Source organism: Elephas maximus, chromosome X (genome assembly GCF_024166365.1).
Source record: "Elephas maximus indicus isolate mEleMax1 chromosome X, mEleMax1 primary haplotype, whole genome shotgun sequence".
NCBI lineage: Eukaryota > Metazoa > Chordata > Mammalia > Proboscidea > Elephantidae > Elephas > Elephas maximus.
The window spans coordinates 78,180,014-78,195,817 of NC_064846.1; the positions used below are offsets into that span (position 1 = coordinate 78,180,014).

Genomic DNA, 15,804 nt, shown 5'->3' on the forward strand with positions numbered 1-15,804 from the left:
TCTAATGCATCTTGGTACTCTAGCAACTCCTATAATATTTATATCAGTGCATGGCACCACCTCCTTCTAGCCACTAAGGCTACAAACTTAAGTCCTCTTCTAATCCTCGCTCTAAATCCCACATTCATTATATACAATTCATGTTGACCTCTATCCAAAAAACCAAACTCAGTGCCATCAAGTCGATTCTGACTCATAGCGACCCTATAGGACAAAGTAGAACTGCCCCATAGAGTTTCCAAGGAGCACCTGGTGGATTTGAACTGCCGACCCTTTGGTTAGCAGCAGTAGCACTTAACCACTATGCCACCAGGGTTTCTGTTGCCCTCTATATTATCTTGAAATTCCTACAGTGACTGCCCTTGTTCAGGCGTGCATCCTCTCTTGCCTGTAACTTGTCTTCCTGTTTCTTTATTCCTATGCCCTTTTATTTGCCTTTCGCCCCAATTTTAAAACTTTTGGTGACTATTTTCTCTCTCCAGAATAAAATTCAAATTCTTAGAATTTATTCCAAATTACCTTTCTAGCTTCAATATCTCATTATTCTACTTTTGTTATCTCATTATACTACGTCTAGCACCACTAGACTTTTCGCAGCTCTCTGCAGCTTTAATTCACCTCAGCCTTCACTCATGTTGATACCTCCCCCTGAAATCTGCCTCTCTAACCCCATTTATTTGCCTGTGTTAAAATTCCTTCTCTTTTAAGCACAGGTCTACCTTAATTAGTCATTCCTTGACTTCTCATAACATAATATTTATACATTTTCTGGCATTTGTTTTATTTGCTTTCCTTAACATTTCATTTTGTATGGGATGTTTCACTCTTGAGATTATAACCTCTTTAAAATAAGGCATCATATCTTATTTTTACATGCTTAACAGCTGATAAATTTCATTAATATTTGGGACATCATATGAAAATATCTCAGAACCCCTCTGCTGCCTTAATCCCAGCATTTAGTGGGAAAAAGAAAGTCTCAGGGAAGGGAGTAATGGAACTCTGTCCTGAATTTCCTGTTTGTAAGAAAAGTAGCATGTTAGCCAAGTAATATATACAAGTCCTGCATTGTTGCAGACTTTTGAGCTTTTAAAGGCCATAAAAACATCATCTAAACTTGAAGTTGTATATATTAGCCATAGTCTGCTTACTAAGTAATAATAATAATTAAAATTTATACAGTACTTAACTATATGCCAGCCACTGCTAACAGATTTTCCTTGATCATTTTTAGCCCTTACAATAACCTTAATAAGTGGGTGTTTTATTACCCCTATTTCATAGCTGTGGAAACCGAGATATGGAAAAGTTAGACAAATTCTCTGAAGTCAAACAGTGGAAGATGTGAAATTCAAACCCAGGTCAATGTGACTTTAGTCAACATTCCTAACTACTCTGCTACATGGCCTCCCAAGATACCCACACTCTGTCAATCAGTCTTTACTAACCCTGCAAGCCCAAGGTATCTAGTGGGTTTCCAATGGTATTTTTCTCAACACCCCCCATTTTGGGGAGGACAGTATACATACTATTGGTCAACAGGTGGTTCTGTTGCAGTGGATTGAGGGTGGGAGCACCCCCAAGGCCTGGCTGGCCAGCCAGAGCTGCATGAGCAATTCCATGTTGGGGTGCAGGAGCAGCAAGAGGAGACTGCATCTTATCCTTATCCCAGGAGGATTCACTGCCACCTGAAAAACAGTCATATGAACAAATTGTAATGTGACAACTTTCCATGAGAAGGCCTTTTTTAAGGATTGTAATCATTAGTACTACCTCTTAAAAAATTATTATTGAACATGGTAGCTCATTTCTAAAATGGCTTCAAAAGCTTTCAATAGACTAAACTATTCTCATTAATAACAAGGACCCTCTTGCCTTACAACTGGTCTAAGCAAAACTGGAATAATAATGAATAGCTTTTGGAAGTACCTATATATTGAAGACTGTCCACTACTGCCTCCTATTCCCATCCTCCAAAATATATATATATATATATATATATATATATATATATATATATATATATATATATATATATATATATATATATAATATATATATATATATGCGCACTGGGTTCTTTACATATATATACACTATATTTGTAAGATGAACAGTTATTGTTCTCTCAAAAAGAATGCATTCATTCATAAGAACGTGATAACATGCAAAAATATTGATAAAAAAAAGATCAGTGATTGTTTTCCTTCTCAGACCCAGCCTTCAAAAAGCAAATATCTGCATACGTAGCAGGGGTTTGTAAAGAATAAACTGGATAAAACATGAAACCATGGCTCCCATTTTAAAATTGTACTTTACTTTGATCGACCAAGCTAGAGAGTGAAATAAAGTGTGCATAAGTACAGGCTACTATATTATCATAATGCTCCGCAGTGGCATAGGTGCTTCATGTGGGGCAGAGCCACTACTTAAAACCACGTAGGAAGTAACCACCGAATTATTTCCAGGGCGTTGTTTTAGGCATAATACTTTAAATAGAGGAATAAGGGGTTGAATTCCAATCGCTGCAGTAGCACATAGGCTGGCTTTAGAAAACAAAACAGTTATATGAGCAGCCCCATCTATTTGTGTGATGTGGTTCATTCGTTCAACGGTCAGTGGTTCTGCCCCCATTCCCAGGCTGGAATTTTGACATTAGCACTTCTACTTGTCTGAATCTATCTCATCTGCTGCCTAAAACCCTGATTCTATTTGGGAAATGTATAAGGTGGCGGGTCAAGTCTGGGATCCCTGGGAACTCTGTAAGATACATGCATTTACTAATTTTTAAATTAAAGAAAAAGGTGGAAAAAATCAACATGATCATATTTCCACCATTCAGCACAGTAATTACTTTCACTTCTTTGAGATCTCTCACAGGCTTTGTTCATTTGGATACCCGTTTTTACATTGTAAATACTCTGCCATGTTGCTTGAGGTTTCATATTTATGAAGCTTAATGGCTACATAGTTTTACTGGGAATGGCTACATAGTAATCTACTGGGTTAATATACTGTAATTTACTTAAACATGGGATTTAGAGTTTGTTTCAAATTTGTCACCATTATAAATTACACTGTAACCAACAACATTCACTTGAATTATTTCTTTAGAATCGAATAATTCCCTGGAGTAGGATTTCTGGGTCAAAGAGCAGGAACATTTTTATACTTTTGCTTTCAAACACCACATTTGCAAAAGCAGTTTTCAGAGCTACAGACTTCTCAGTGAGATGTTTTCAGAACTAACTGGCATCAACCCTCAAGACTTAAAATTATCTTTAAGCAAATTGCCTGCTAGAATCTCTGAGAGATTTTTCAAACTTACCTCCTCCTGGAGACTCTTCCAAGCTCCCTTAAGGCCAAATTTAATGTTAACCCCAAACTTAGAGATTTGGTCAGTTTCCAACTGGGTAAATTTTAAACAAAGAAACACCAGATTCTCTGGAAGCATATGTAAAGACTGAGGGTTGGCTGGCCCCACCTGTTAGACAAAACTTTTCTAATCAAATGGGAAAGAAATAAGTGACTAACCGTTCAGTTCCTGCTATGAGCCATTCAGGTAACAAGCATGGAAGCTGAGAAGGTACAAAATTTGGTTGAATTTGATAGAATGGCTTACTAGATGAGAAATCATTCCCTTGATCTTGTTGAAGTTAGTATATTCAATGAGAACAAGCAACACTCCTCTGATTAGCCTAACTGTTCTCCCTTTTCATGCAGATGTTTGATGTTGTATAGTCACTGCCTAAGAGCCCTGGTTGCACAGTGGTTAAGGTTGGTGGTTCAAACCCACCAGCTCTCTGTGGGAGACAAATGTGGCAGTCTGCATCCATAAAGATTATAGCCTTGGAGGGGCAGGGCCAAGATGGCAGTGTAGTCAGATGCTTCCTGTGGTCCCTCTTATATCAAAGACCCCAAAAAACAAGTGAATCAATTATATATGACAATCTAGGAGCCATGAACATCAAAGGCAAAGTAGAGGAATCGGATTGAGTGGCGGGGGAGGGAGAGAGAGTTCAGAAGCAGCAAGGAGTTGCCAGACCTGACCTGGAAGGAACCGGCACCCCGAAGGCCAGATAAACTTGTGCAAGCATGGTGAGGCAAACAGAAGTGTTCGGGACACGTTTTCCACATCGGGAGAGACCGAGCAGTAAAGAGTTTATGCACGCCTCCAAAATCAGCAAAAAGCAGTGCTCTCAGCATAAGTATTTGTGTTTTATCTACCATGCGGACCAAAAAACACCCCTCTGGAAAAAATTCTCCTATTTAACTGACCTGTCGCTGCTCTGCACTGGGTCCCGAGCCAGCTTCAGTGATAGCCGCTTTCCCTGGGCTGGAAATAAGACCTGTCGTGTGCCCTGAACCATATTCCTGGCCTTGGAGAAGGAACAAATTAACAAACGGGGGAAAAGATAATCTGCTGGTTTCCCCAAACTGGGAACTCAGGGCAGAAACAGCTCCTTTGCCTAGGAACAGGCATAAGTGGCCCGTGGACTTTGAATGCCTTTCATACCTGCGTAGACCTGTGTGGGCCCATTTCAACAGCACAGGCCCTCATTAGCACAGTACAACATGGTATATACCTGAAGTCTAACTTCAACTATTTCAGCTATATGGTGGAGAGGCAGGTTTGTGATGTTTGACACTGCACTGCCTATTAAGCAGGGTCCTCACCTACTAACATCAGGGGCTTGAGGGCTGGTGGCTTCAACCATGCCACGTAGCCACCCTCGACAGGGGTCCAAGGATAAGTGGTGCCTCCCAGTCCTAACAGCCAACAGCACTGGGTGCCCATAGTCCAGATGCAAAACCCACCCACCTATGTGCTCTAGGGAACAGGGAAATGCTTTCCTCACAGACACTCAGGGCACTTGTCAGTCCACAGCCTTGCTCAGTACATGAGCCCCTACTGCAGCCAGATACCTGTGTCTACACTGATCACCCCTACTCATCTAAGACTGTACGTGAGAGCATACACCACACACTTGGTGACCGATTACCTAGACATCTGAGCTGGGCTCATATACCTCATAACAGCTCTAAACACCTGGTGACAGGACATTACAGCTTCAAAGACACCAATAATCAAACTAGCTCACTCAAGCAACATATTTGGGCATATCAAAAAAATAAAAAAATCAAGAAGCCAGGACACAGTAAACAAACATAAAATAAATATAATAACTTACTGATCCTCAGAGACAACAGACAATATCAAATCACATAAAGAGGCAGACCATGATGGCTTCAGCAAGGTACCAAAGCAAAGAATCAAGAAATCTTCCAGATGAAGAGGTTTCCTAGAATTACCAAAGGTAGAATACAAAAGATTAACACACAGAACTATTCAAGAGATCTGGAGGGAGATCAGGTAAAATGCATAAAAAGCCAAGGAACACACAAAGTACTAGAGGAACTTAAAGAGATTAGAGAAGAACATAATGACAAATTTAATAGGCCACAAGAATCTCTAAAGAGACAACAAACAGAAATTCAGAAGATTAACAATAAAATTTCAGAATTAGACAACTCAATAGAAAGTCATAGGAGCAGAATTGAGACAATGGAATTCAGAATTAGTGACACTGAAGATAAATCACTTTACCCCAACATATTTGAGGGAAAATCAGATAAAATAACTTAAAAAACTGAAGAAACCCTAAGAATTATGTGGGACTCTATCAAGAGGAATAACCTTTGAGTGACTGGACTACTAGAACAGGGGGATAACAGAAAATTCAGAGAGAATATTTGAAGATTTGTTGGCAGAAAATTTCCCTGATATCATGAAAGATGAGAAGATATATATCCAAGATGCTTGTCAAACCCCGCACAAGGTAGATCTTCCCCAAAAGTCACCAAGACATATTATAATCAAACTTTCCAAAACCAAAGATAAAGAGAGAATTTTAAGAGTGGCTAGGGATAAACGAAAAGTCACCTACAAAGGAAAGTAAATAAGACTAAGCTCAGACTACTCAGCAGAAACCATGCAGGCAAGAAGGCAATGGGATGACATATATAAAGACTTGAAGGAAAAAAAAAACTGTCAGCAAAGAATTATATACCCAACAAAACTGTCTCTCAGATATGAAGGTGAAATTAGGACATTTCCAGATAAGCAGAAGTTTAGGGAATTTGCACAAACCAAACCAAAATTACAAGCAATACTAAAGAGGGTCCTCCAGTTAGAAAATCAATTACATCAGATAACAATACAAGACTAGAACACAGAACAGAGCAACCAGATATCAACCCAGAAAGAGAAATCACAAAAATAAATCAGAGCTAAAATGCTCAAAACAGGGAAACAGAGACATTATTATGTAAAAGACGACAACATTAAATCAAAAAAGAGGGACTATAAACTGTAGTCATAGATCTTTCATATTGAGAGGAAGTCGAGGTGATATAAAGAAATAAAAGTTTCACTTAAACTTAGAGAAATAGGGGTAAATATTAAGATAATCACAAAGGAAACTACCAAGCCTACACATCAAAATAAAAAAGAAAAGCGTAAAGACTCAGCAAAAACAAAAGCAACAATGAAAAAGAGGAAAAGACAATATATAAAGAAAAACTACTCAGCTCAGAAAATTAAATGGAAAAAAGAAACCGTCAACAACACAAAAAAATACATCAAAATTACGGCATTAAACTCATACCTATCCATAATTACTCCAAATGGACTAAATGCACCAATAAAGAGACAGAGAGTTGCAAAATGGATTAAAAAAAAAAACAGGATCCATCTATAGGCTGCTACAGGAGACACACATTAGACTTAAAAACAGAAACAAACTAAAACTCAAAGGATGGAAAAAAATATGTCAAGCAAACACCAATCAAAAAAGATCAGGAGTGGCAATATTGATTTCTGACAAAATAGACTAAAGTTAAATTCACCACAAAGGATAAAAACCCAGTGCCGTCAAGTCGATTCCGACTCATAGTGACCCTATAGGATCACAAAAGGATAAAGAAGGACAGTATATAATGATTAAAGGGTCCATATACGAGGAGGATATAATTGTAATAAATATTTACGCACCAAATGACAGGACTCCTAAATACATAAAACAAACTCTAGCAGCATTGAAAAGCAACATAGACATCTCCGCAATAATAGTAGAAAACTTCAATACACCACTTTCGGACAGAACATACAGAAAGAAGCTCAATAAATGCCACAATGAACCAACTTGACCTCATAGACATATACAGAACACTAGACCCAATAGCAGCCAAGTATACTTTCTTTTTCAATGTACAAGGAACATTCTCCAGAACACACCACATATTAGGTCATAAAGCAAGGCTTAACAGAATCCAAAACACTGAAATATTTCAAAGCATCTTTTCTGACCATAAAGCCATAAGAGCAGAAATCAATAAGAAAAAAACCAAGGAAAAAAACCCCAAACATATAGAAAATGAACAACACCTTGCTCAAAAACTACTGGGTTACAGAAGAAATTAAGGACGGAATAAAGAAATTCATAGACTCAAATGAGAATGAAAACACTTCCTACCACAGCCTTTGGTGCACAACAAAAGGAGCGCTCGGAGGTCAATTTATATCAATAAATGCACACATCCAAAAAGACGAAAGGGCCAAAATCAAAGAATTATCCCTACAACTTGAACAAAAAGAAAGACAGCAACAAAAGAAACCCTCAAGAACCAGAAGAAAGTAAATAATAAAAATTAGAGCAGAATTAAATGAAATAGATAAATGTTTGAAAGAGTTAAAAAGACCAACCCCCACGTCTGTCAGTTTGTCGTCCTGGGGGGCTTGCGTGTTGCTGTGATGCTGGAAGCTATGCCACCAGTATTCAGATACCAGCAGGGTCACCCACGGAGGACAGGTTTCAGCTGAGCTTCCAGACTAAGACAGACTAGGAAAAAGGACCCAACCCACTAGGATACTTCTGAAAAGCATTAGCCAGTGAAAAACTTATGAGTAGCAGCGGAACATTGTCTGATATACTGCTGGAAGATGAGCCCCCCAGGCTGGAAGGCACTCAAAAGATGACTGGGAAAGAGCTGCCTCCTCAAAGTCGAGTCGACCTTAATGATGTGGATGGAGTAAAGCTTTCGGACATTCATTCGCTGATGTGGCACAACTCAAAATGAGAAGAAACAGCTGCAAACATCCATTAATTATCAGAACATGGAATGTACGAAGTATGAATCCAGGAAAATTGGAAATCATCAAAAATGAAATGGAACATATAAACATCGATGTCTTAGGCATTGGTGAGCTGTAATGGACTGGTATGGCCATTTTGAATCAGACAATCATATAGTCTACTATGCTGGGAATGACAACTTGAAGAAGAATGGTGTTGCATTCGTCATCAAAAAGAACGTTTCAAGATCTATGCTGAAGTACAAAGCTCTCAGTGATAGGACAATATCCATCCGCCTACAAGGAAGACCAGTTAATATGAATATTATTCAAATATACGCAGCAATCACTAGGGCCAAAAATGAAGAAATAGAAGATTTTTATCAGATGCTGCAGTCTGAAATTGATCGAACATGCAATCAAGATGCATTGATAATTACTGGTGATTGGAATGCGAAAGTTGGAAACGAAGAAAGAACAGTAGTTGGAAAACATGGCCTTGGTGATAGAAACAATGCTAGAGATCAAATGATAGAATTTTGCAAGACCAACAACTTCTTCATTGCAAATACCTTCTTTCACCAACATAAACGGCGACTATACACATGGACCTCACAAGCTGGAACACACAGAAATCAAACTGACTACATTTGTGGAAGGAAAAGATGGAAAAGCTAAATATCGTCAGAACAAGGTCAGGGGCCAACTGTGGGACAGACCATCAATTGCTCGTATGCAAGTTCAAGCTGAAACTGAAGAAAATCAGAGCAAGTCCATGAGAGCCAAAATATGACCTTGAGTATATCCCACCTGAATTTAGAGACCATCTGAAGAATAGATTTGACACATTGAACACTAGTGACCGAAGACCAGACGTGTTGTGGAATGACATCAAGGACATCATCCATGAAGAAAGCAAGAGGTCACTGAAAAGACAGGAAAGAAAGAAAAGACCAAGATGGATGTCAGAGGAGACTCTGAAACTTGCTCTCGAACGTCGAGCACCTAAAGCAAAAGAACTGATGAAGCAAAAGAACTGAACAGAAGATTTCAAAGGGCGGCTCGAGAAAACAAAGTATTATAATCACATGTACAAAGAGGTTCAGATGGAAAACCAAAAGGGAAGAACACACTTGGCATTTCTCAAGCTGAAAGAACTGAAGAAAAAAGTCAAGCATCGAGTTGCAATAGTGAAGGATTCTAGGGGGAAAATACTAAATGACACAGAAACAATCAAAAGTAGATGGAAGGAATACACAGAGTCATTATACCAAAAATAATTAGTCGATGTTCAACCATTTCACGAGGTGGCCTATGATCAGGAACTGATGGTACTAAAGGAAGAAGCCCAAGCTGCTCTAAAGGCATTGGTGAAAAATAAGGCTCCAGGAATTGATGGAATACCAATTGAGATATTTCAACAAACAGATGCAGCACTGGAGGTGCTCACTTATCTATGCCAAGAAATATGGAAGACAGCTTCAAGGCCAACTGACTGGAAGAGATCCATATTTACGCCTATTCCCAAGAAAGGTGATACAACCGAATGTGAAAACTGTAGAATAATATCATGAATATCTCACGCAAGCAAAATTTAGCTGAAGATTATTCAAAAACAGCTGCAGCAGTGTACCGACAGGGAACAGCCAGCAATTCCGGCTGGTTTCAGAAGAGAACATGGAACCAGGGATATCATTGCTGAAATCAAATGGATCCTGGCTGAAAGCAGAGAATACCAGGATGTTTACCTGTGTTTTATTGAGTATGCAAAGGCATTTGACTGTGTGGAACATAACAAATTATGGATAACATTGCAAAGAATGGGAATTCCAGAACGCTTAATTGTGCTCATGAGGAACCTTGACATAGATCAAGAGGCAGTTGTTCAGGCAGAACAAGGGGATACTGATTGGTTTAAGTCAGGAACAGTGTGTGTCAGGGTTGTATTCTTTCGCCATACCTATTCAATCTGTATGCTGAGCAAATAATCCGAGAAGCTGGACTATATGAAGAACAGGGCATCAAGATGGGAGGAAGACTCATTAACAACCTGCATTATGCAGATGACACAACCTTGCTTGCTGAAAGTGAAGAGGACTTGAAGCACTTACTAATGAAGATCAAAGACCACAGCCTTCGGTATGGATTACACCTTAACATAAAGAAAACAAAAATCCTCACAACTGGACCAATGAGCAACATCATGATAAACGGAGAAAAGATTGAAGTTGTCAAGGATTTTATTTTCCGTGGATCCACAATCAACAGCCATGGAAGCAGCAGTCAAGAAATCAAAACATGCATCACATTGGGCAAATCTGCTGCAAAGGACCTCTTCAAAGTGTTGAAGAGCAAAGATGTCACCTTGAAGACTAAGGTGTGCCTGACCGAAGCCATCGTATTTTCAATCACATCACATGCATGTGAAAGCTGGACAATAAATAAGGAAGACTGAAGAACTAACACCTCTGAATTGTGGTGTTGGTGAAGATTATTGAGTATACCATGGACTGCCAAACCAACGAACAAATCTGTCTTGGAAGAAGTAAAACCAGAATGCTCCTTAAAAGCAAGGATGGTGAGGCTGCATTTTACACACTTTGGACGCGTTGTCAGGAGGGATCATTCCCTGGAGAAGGACATCATGCTTGGCAGAGTACAGGGTCAGCAGAAAAGAGTAAGACCCTCAGTGAGGTGGATTGACACGGTGGCTGCAACAATGAACTCAAGCATAACAACGATTGTATGGATGGCTCAGGACCGGGCAGTGTTTCGTTCTGCTGTGCATATAGGGTCGCTATGAGTTGAAACCGACTTGACGGCACTGAACAACAATAACAAAAACAAGACCAAAAGCTTGTTCTTTGAGAAGATCAACAAAACCAATAAACCACTGGCCAAACTGACAAAAGAAATACAGGAGAGGAAGCAAATACTCGGATAAGATATGAGATGGGCAATATCACAACAGACCCAACTGAAATGAAAAGAATTATAACAGAGTACATTGAAAAAGTGTACTCTAACTGATTTGAAAACCTAGAGGAAATGGACAAATTTCTAGAAACAGAGTGTGAACCTAAACTAACACAAACAGAGGTACACCTACTAAATCTATGACAAAAGAAGAGATTAAAAAGTTAATTTAAAAACTCCAAACAAAAAAATACCTGGCCCTGACAGTTTCACAGGAGAATTCTACCAAACTTTGAGTGAAGAGTTAACACCACTACTACTAAAGGTATTTCATAGCATAGAAAAGAATGGAATACTCCCAAAGTGATTCTATGAAGCCAGAATAACTCTGATCCAAAACCCAAATAAAGACACCACAAAAAAAGAAAATTACAGACCAATAACCCTCATGAACACAGATGCAAACATCCTCAACAAAATTCTAGCCAATAGAATTCAACAACATATCAAAAAACTAATTCACCATGATCGAGTTGGATTCATACCAGGTATGAAGGAATGGTTCAACATTAGAAAAACAATTTATGTAATCCATCACATAAATAACACAGAAGACAAGAACCACATGATCTTATCAATAGATGCAGAAAAGGCATTTGACAAAGCTCAAAACACCTTCATGATAAAAACTCTCAGCAAAATAGGAATAGAAGGAAAAATCCTCAAAATAATAAAGAGCTTTTATACAAAACCAACAGCCAACATCTTCCTAAATGGCGAGAATATGAAAGCATTCCCCTTGAGAATGAGAACCAGGCAAGGATGCCCTTTATCACCGCTCTTATTCAACACGGTGCTGGAGGTCCTAGCCACAGCAATTAGGCTCGAAAAAAATAAAGGGCATCCAAATTTGCAAGGAATAAGTAAAAGTATCCCTATTTGCAGATGATCTTAGACACAGAAAATCGTAAAAAATCCACAAGAAAACTACTGGAACTAACAGAAGATTTCAGCAAAGTATCAGGATACAGGATAAACAAAAGTCAGTTGGATTATTCTACATCAGAAAGAGAACTTTGAAGAGGAAATCATCAAATCAATACCACCAACAATGGCCCCCAAGAAGATAAAATACATGGGAATAAATGTAACCACAGACATCAAAGACCTATACAAAGAAAACTACAAGACTCTACTGCAAGAAACCAAAGGAGACCTACATAAGTGGAAAAATATACCTTCCTCATGGATAGGAAGACTCAACATTGTGAAACTGTCTATTCTAATCAAAATGATCCAGAGATTCAATGCAATCCCGATACAAATTCCAATGGCAGATTTTAATGAGATGGAGAAACAAATCACTTACTTCATAAGGAAAGGGAAGAGGCCATGGATAAGTAAAGCATTACTGAAAGAGAAGAACAAAGTGGGAGGCCTCACACTACCTGATTTTAGAACCTATTATACCACCATGGTAGTCAAAACAGCCTGGCAGGAGGCAGGGCCAAGATGTCGGAATAGACAGATGCTTCTGGCAAGCCCTCTTACATAAAGACCTGAAAAAACAAGTGAAATGAGCATATTTATGACAAGCTAGGATCCCTGAACATCAAAGGCAAGGTGAGAAAACGAATTGAGGGGCAGGAGGGGGAAGAGACTGTTCAGAAGCGGAGAAGAGTTACCAGACCTGAATTGCCGGGAGCCCTCAGGCACCATTCCCAGAAGCAGATTCGGAGGGCTGGTACTAGTATTCGGCCTCAGTTTCCTCAGAGGGAAGTAGCCAGCCACACAGTCTACTCACACCTGCGGAACCAGAGAAGAATGGTGCTCCCGACAAAAGCTAAGTACTTGCATATATGTTACCACACCCCCCTGCCCCAAGCTGGCTTCAGTGGCTGTTGATTTCCCTGGGCCTGAGATAGGCACTGTTGAGTACCTAGAACCATGCTCCAGGCCCTGGAGAAGGAATAAATTCGCAACTGGGGGAAAAGATAACTTCCCAGCTCCACCAACCAGAAGAGCTCAGGACAAAAGCAGCTCCTATCCAGGCATAAACGGTCTGTGGACTTTGAATGCCTTTCCCCTCTGCATGGACCTGTGTGGGCCTATTTCAGGAGATAGGCCCTTGTTGGCAGACCACAGCTGTTTCAGCGGTGCGGTGGAGAGGTGGGAGTTTAATGCTTGACACTGCTTTGCATATTAAACAGGTTCCTCACCTACCCACATCATGGACATAAGGACTGGTGGGTTCAGTCAGGTAACCCAGCCATCCATGACAGGGGTCCAAGAATAATTGGTACCTCCCAGTCTTTACAAACAAAAACAATGGGTGCCCGTGGTCCATTAGAAGAACCCACCCACCTGTATACTCTAGGGAACAGGGACATACTTTCCTCAGAGACACGTGGGGGACAATTATCAGTTCCCTGCCTTTTCAGAGCATGACCCCCTGCTGCAACCAGATATCAGTACCTACACCAATCACCCCTGCCCCTCTACAACTGTAGGACAGAGCCTGTACCACACACTTGATGAGCAGCTACCTGTACACCTGAGCTGAATTCATAAAAGAAAAGTGAATGGACTCCATACTCATATACCCTGATAACAGCTCTAGCCATGTGGGGACAGGATGTCAGACCTCCAAAGGCAAAAATAATCAAGCTAGCTCCCTCAAGCAACCCATTTGGGCATATCAACACAAAACAAAGCAAGAAGCTAGGATACAGTAAGCAAACATAAAATAAACTAATACAGTAACTTATAGATGGATCAGAGACAACAGCCAATATCAAGTCACATAAAGAAACAGAGCATGATCACCTCCACAAGCTCTCAAAACAAAGTATCAAGTGATCTAGATGAAAGTGCCTTCCTGGAATTACTGAATGCAGAATACAAAAGATTAATATACAGGAACCTTCAAGTACTCAGGGAGGAAACCAGGCAATATGCAGAACAAGCCAAGGAACACACAGATACAGCAGCTGAAGAAATTAAAGAGGTTATTCAGGAACATAATGAAAAACTTAATAAGCTGGAAAAATCTATAGGCAGGCAGCAATCAGAAATTCAGAAGATTAACAATAAAATTGCAGAAGTAGACAACTCAATAGAAAGTCAGAGGAGCAGAACTGAGCAACTGGAAGGCAGAATTGGAAGGTGAATTTGAAGATAAAGCACTTGGCACCAATATATGTGAAGAAAAATCAGATAAAAGAATTTTAAAAAATGAAGAAATCTTAAGAATCATATGGGAGTCTATCAAGAGAAATAATCTACGAGTGATTGGAGTTCCAGAGCAGGGAAAGATAACAGAAAATACAGAGAGAATTGTTGAAGATTTGTTGGCAGAAAACTTTCCTGATATCATGGAAGATGAGAAGATAACTATCCAAGATGCTCATCAATCTCCACATAAGGTAGATTTTAATAAAAGAGAGTCACCAAAACATATTATAATCAAACTTGTGAAAACCACAGATAAAGAGAAAATTTTAAGAGCAGCTAGGGATAAACAAAAAGTCACCTACAAAGGAGAGCCAATAAGAATAAGCTTGGACAACTCTGCAGAAACCATGCAGGCAAGAAGGCAATGGGATGAATTATATAAAAAATTGAAGGAAAAAAACTGTCAACCAAGAATCATATATCCAGCAAAACTGTCTCTCAAAGATGAAGGAGAAATTAGGAAATTTCCAGATAAACAGAAGTTTAGGGAATTCTTAAAAACCAAACCAAAACTCTGAGAAATACTAAAGGGAGTTCTTTCTTAGAAAATCAATAATATCAGACATCAACCCGACTAAAACACTGGGTAGAGCAATCAGAGGTAAACCCAGACTGGGAAATCACAAAAAGAAATCAAGATAAAAAATGCTCAAAACAGGGAAACAGCGATGTTATTATGTAAAAGAAGACAACATTAAAACAATACATAGGGACTAAGAAGTGTAGTCATAGATATTTCATATGGATAGGAAGACAAGGCGATACCAAAAAATAAAAAAAGTTAGGTTTAAATTTAGAAAAATAGGGGTAAATAATAAGGTAGCTACAAAGGAGACAAACAATCCTAAACATCAAAATAAAATACAAGAAAAAGTAGACTCATCAGAAACAAAATCAACAACAAATATGAGGGAAAGACAATATATAAAGATAATCTACTCAGCACAAAAAATTAAGTGAAAAAGAAGCTGTCAACAACATACAAAAAAAGACATCGAAACGATAGCACTAAATTCATACATATCCATAATTAAGCTGAATGTAAATGGACTAAATGCACCAATAAAGAGACAGAGAGTGGCAGAATGGATTAAAAAACACTATCTGTATATATGCTGCCTAAAAGAGATATGCCTTAGACTTAGAGACACAAACTAAAACTCAAGGGACAGAAAAAAATATATTAAGCAAACAACAATCAAAAAAGAGCAGGAGTGGCAATATTAATTCCTGACAAAATAGACTTTAAGGTTAAATCTATCATAAAGGATAAGGAAGAACACTATACAAGGATTAAAGAGACAAAATATCAAAAGGCTATAACCGTATTAAATATTTATGCACCCAATGACAGGGCTGCAAGATGATACATAAAACAAACTCTATCAGCATTGAAAAGTGAGATAGACAGCTCCACAATAATAGCAGGACACTTTAATACACCACTTTCAGTGAAGGACAGGACATCCAGAAAGAAGTTCAATAAAGACACAGAAGATCTAAATGCCACATTCAACCAA

The 15,804-nt window shown here is 38.9% G+C and overlaps 1 protein-coding gene across 4 annotated transcripts in view; it reads right to left on the bottom strand.

The window, feature by feature from the left end:
• DACH2 (dachshund family transcription factor 2) overlaps positions 1–15,804 on the bottom strand; it is a 758,076-nt gene that overhangs the window by 128,030 nt on the left and 614,242 nt on the right. For all 4 annotated transcript variants that reach the window (XM_049872470.1, XM_049872468.1, XM_049872469.1 and 1 more), the window contains exon 5: positions 1,530–1,688. In XM_049872470.1, coding sequence (XP_049728427.1) covers positions 1,530–1,688 — 159 coding nt within the window. The remainder of the gene's footprint in view (positions 1–1,529; positions 1,689–15,804) is intronic.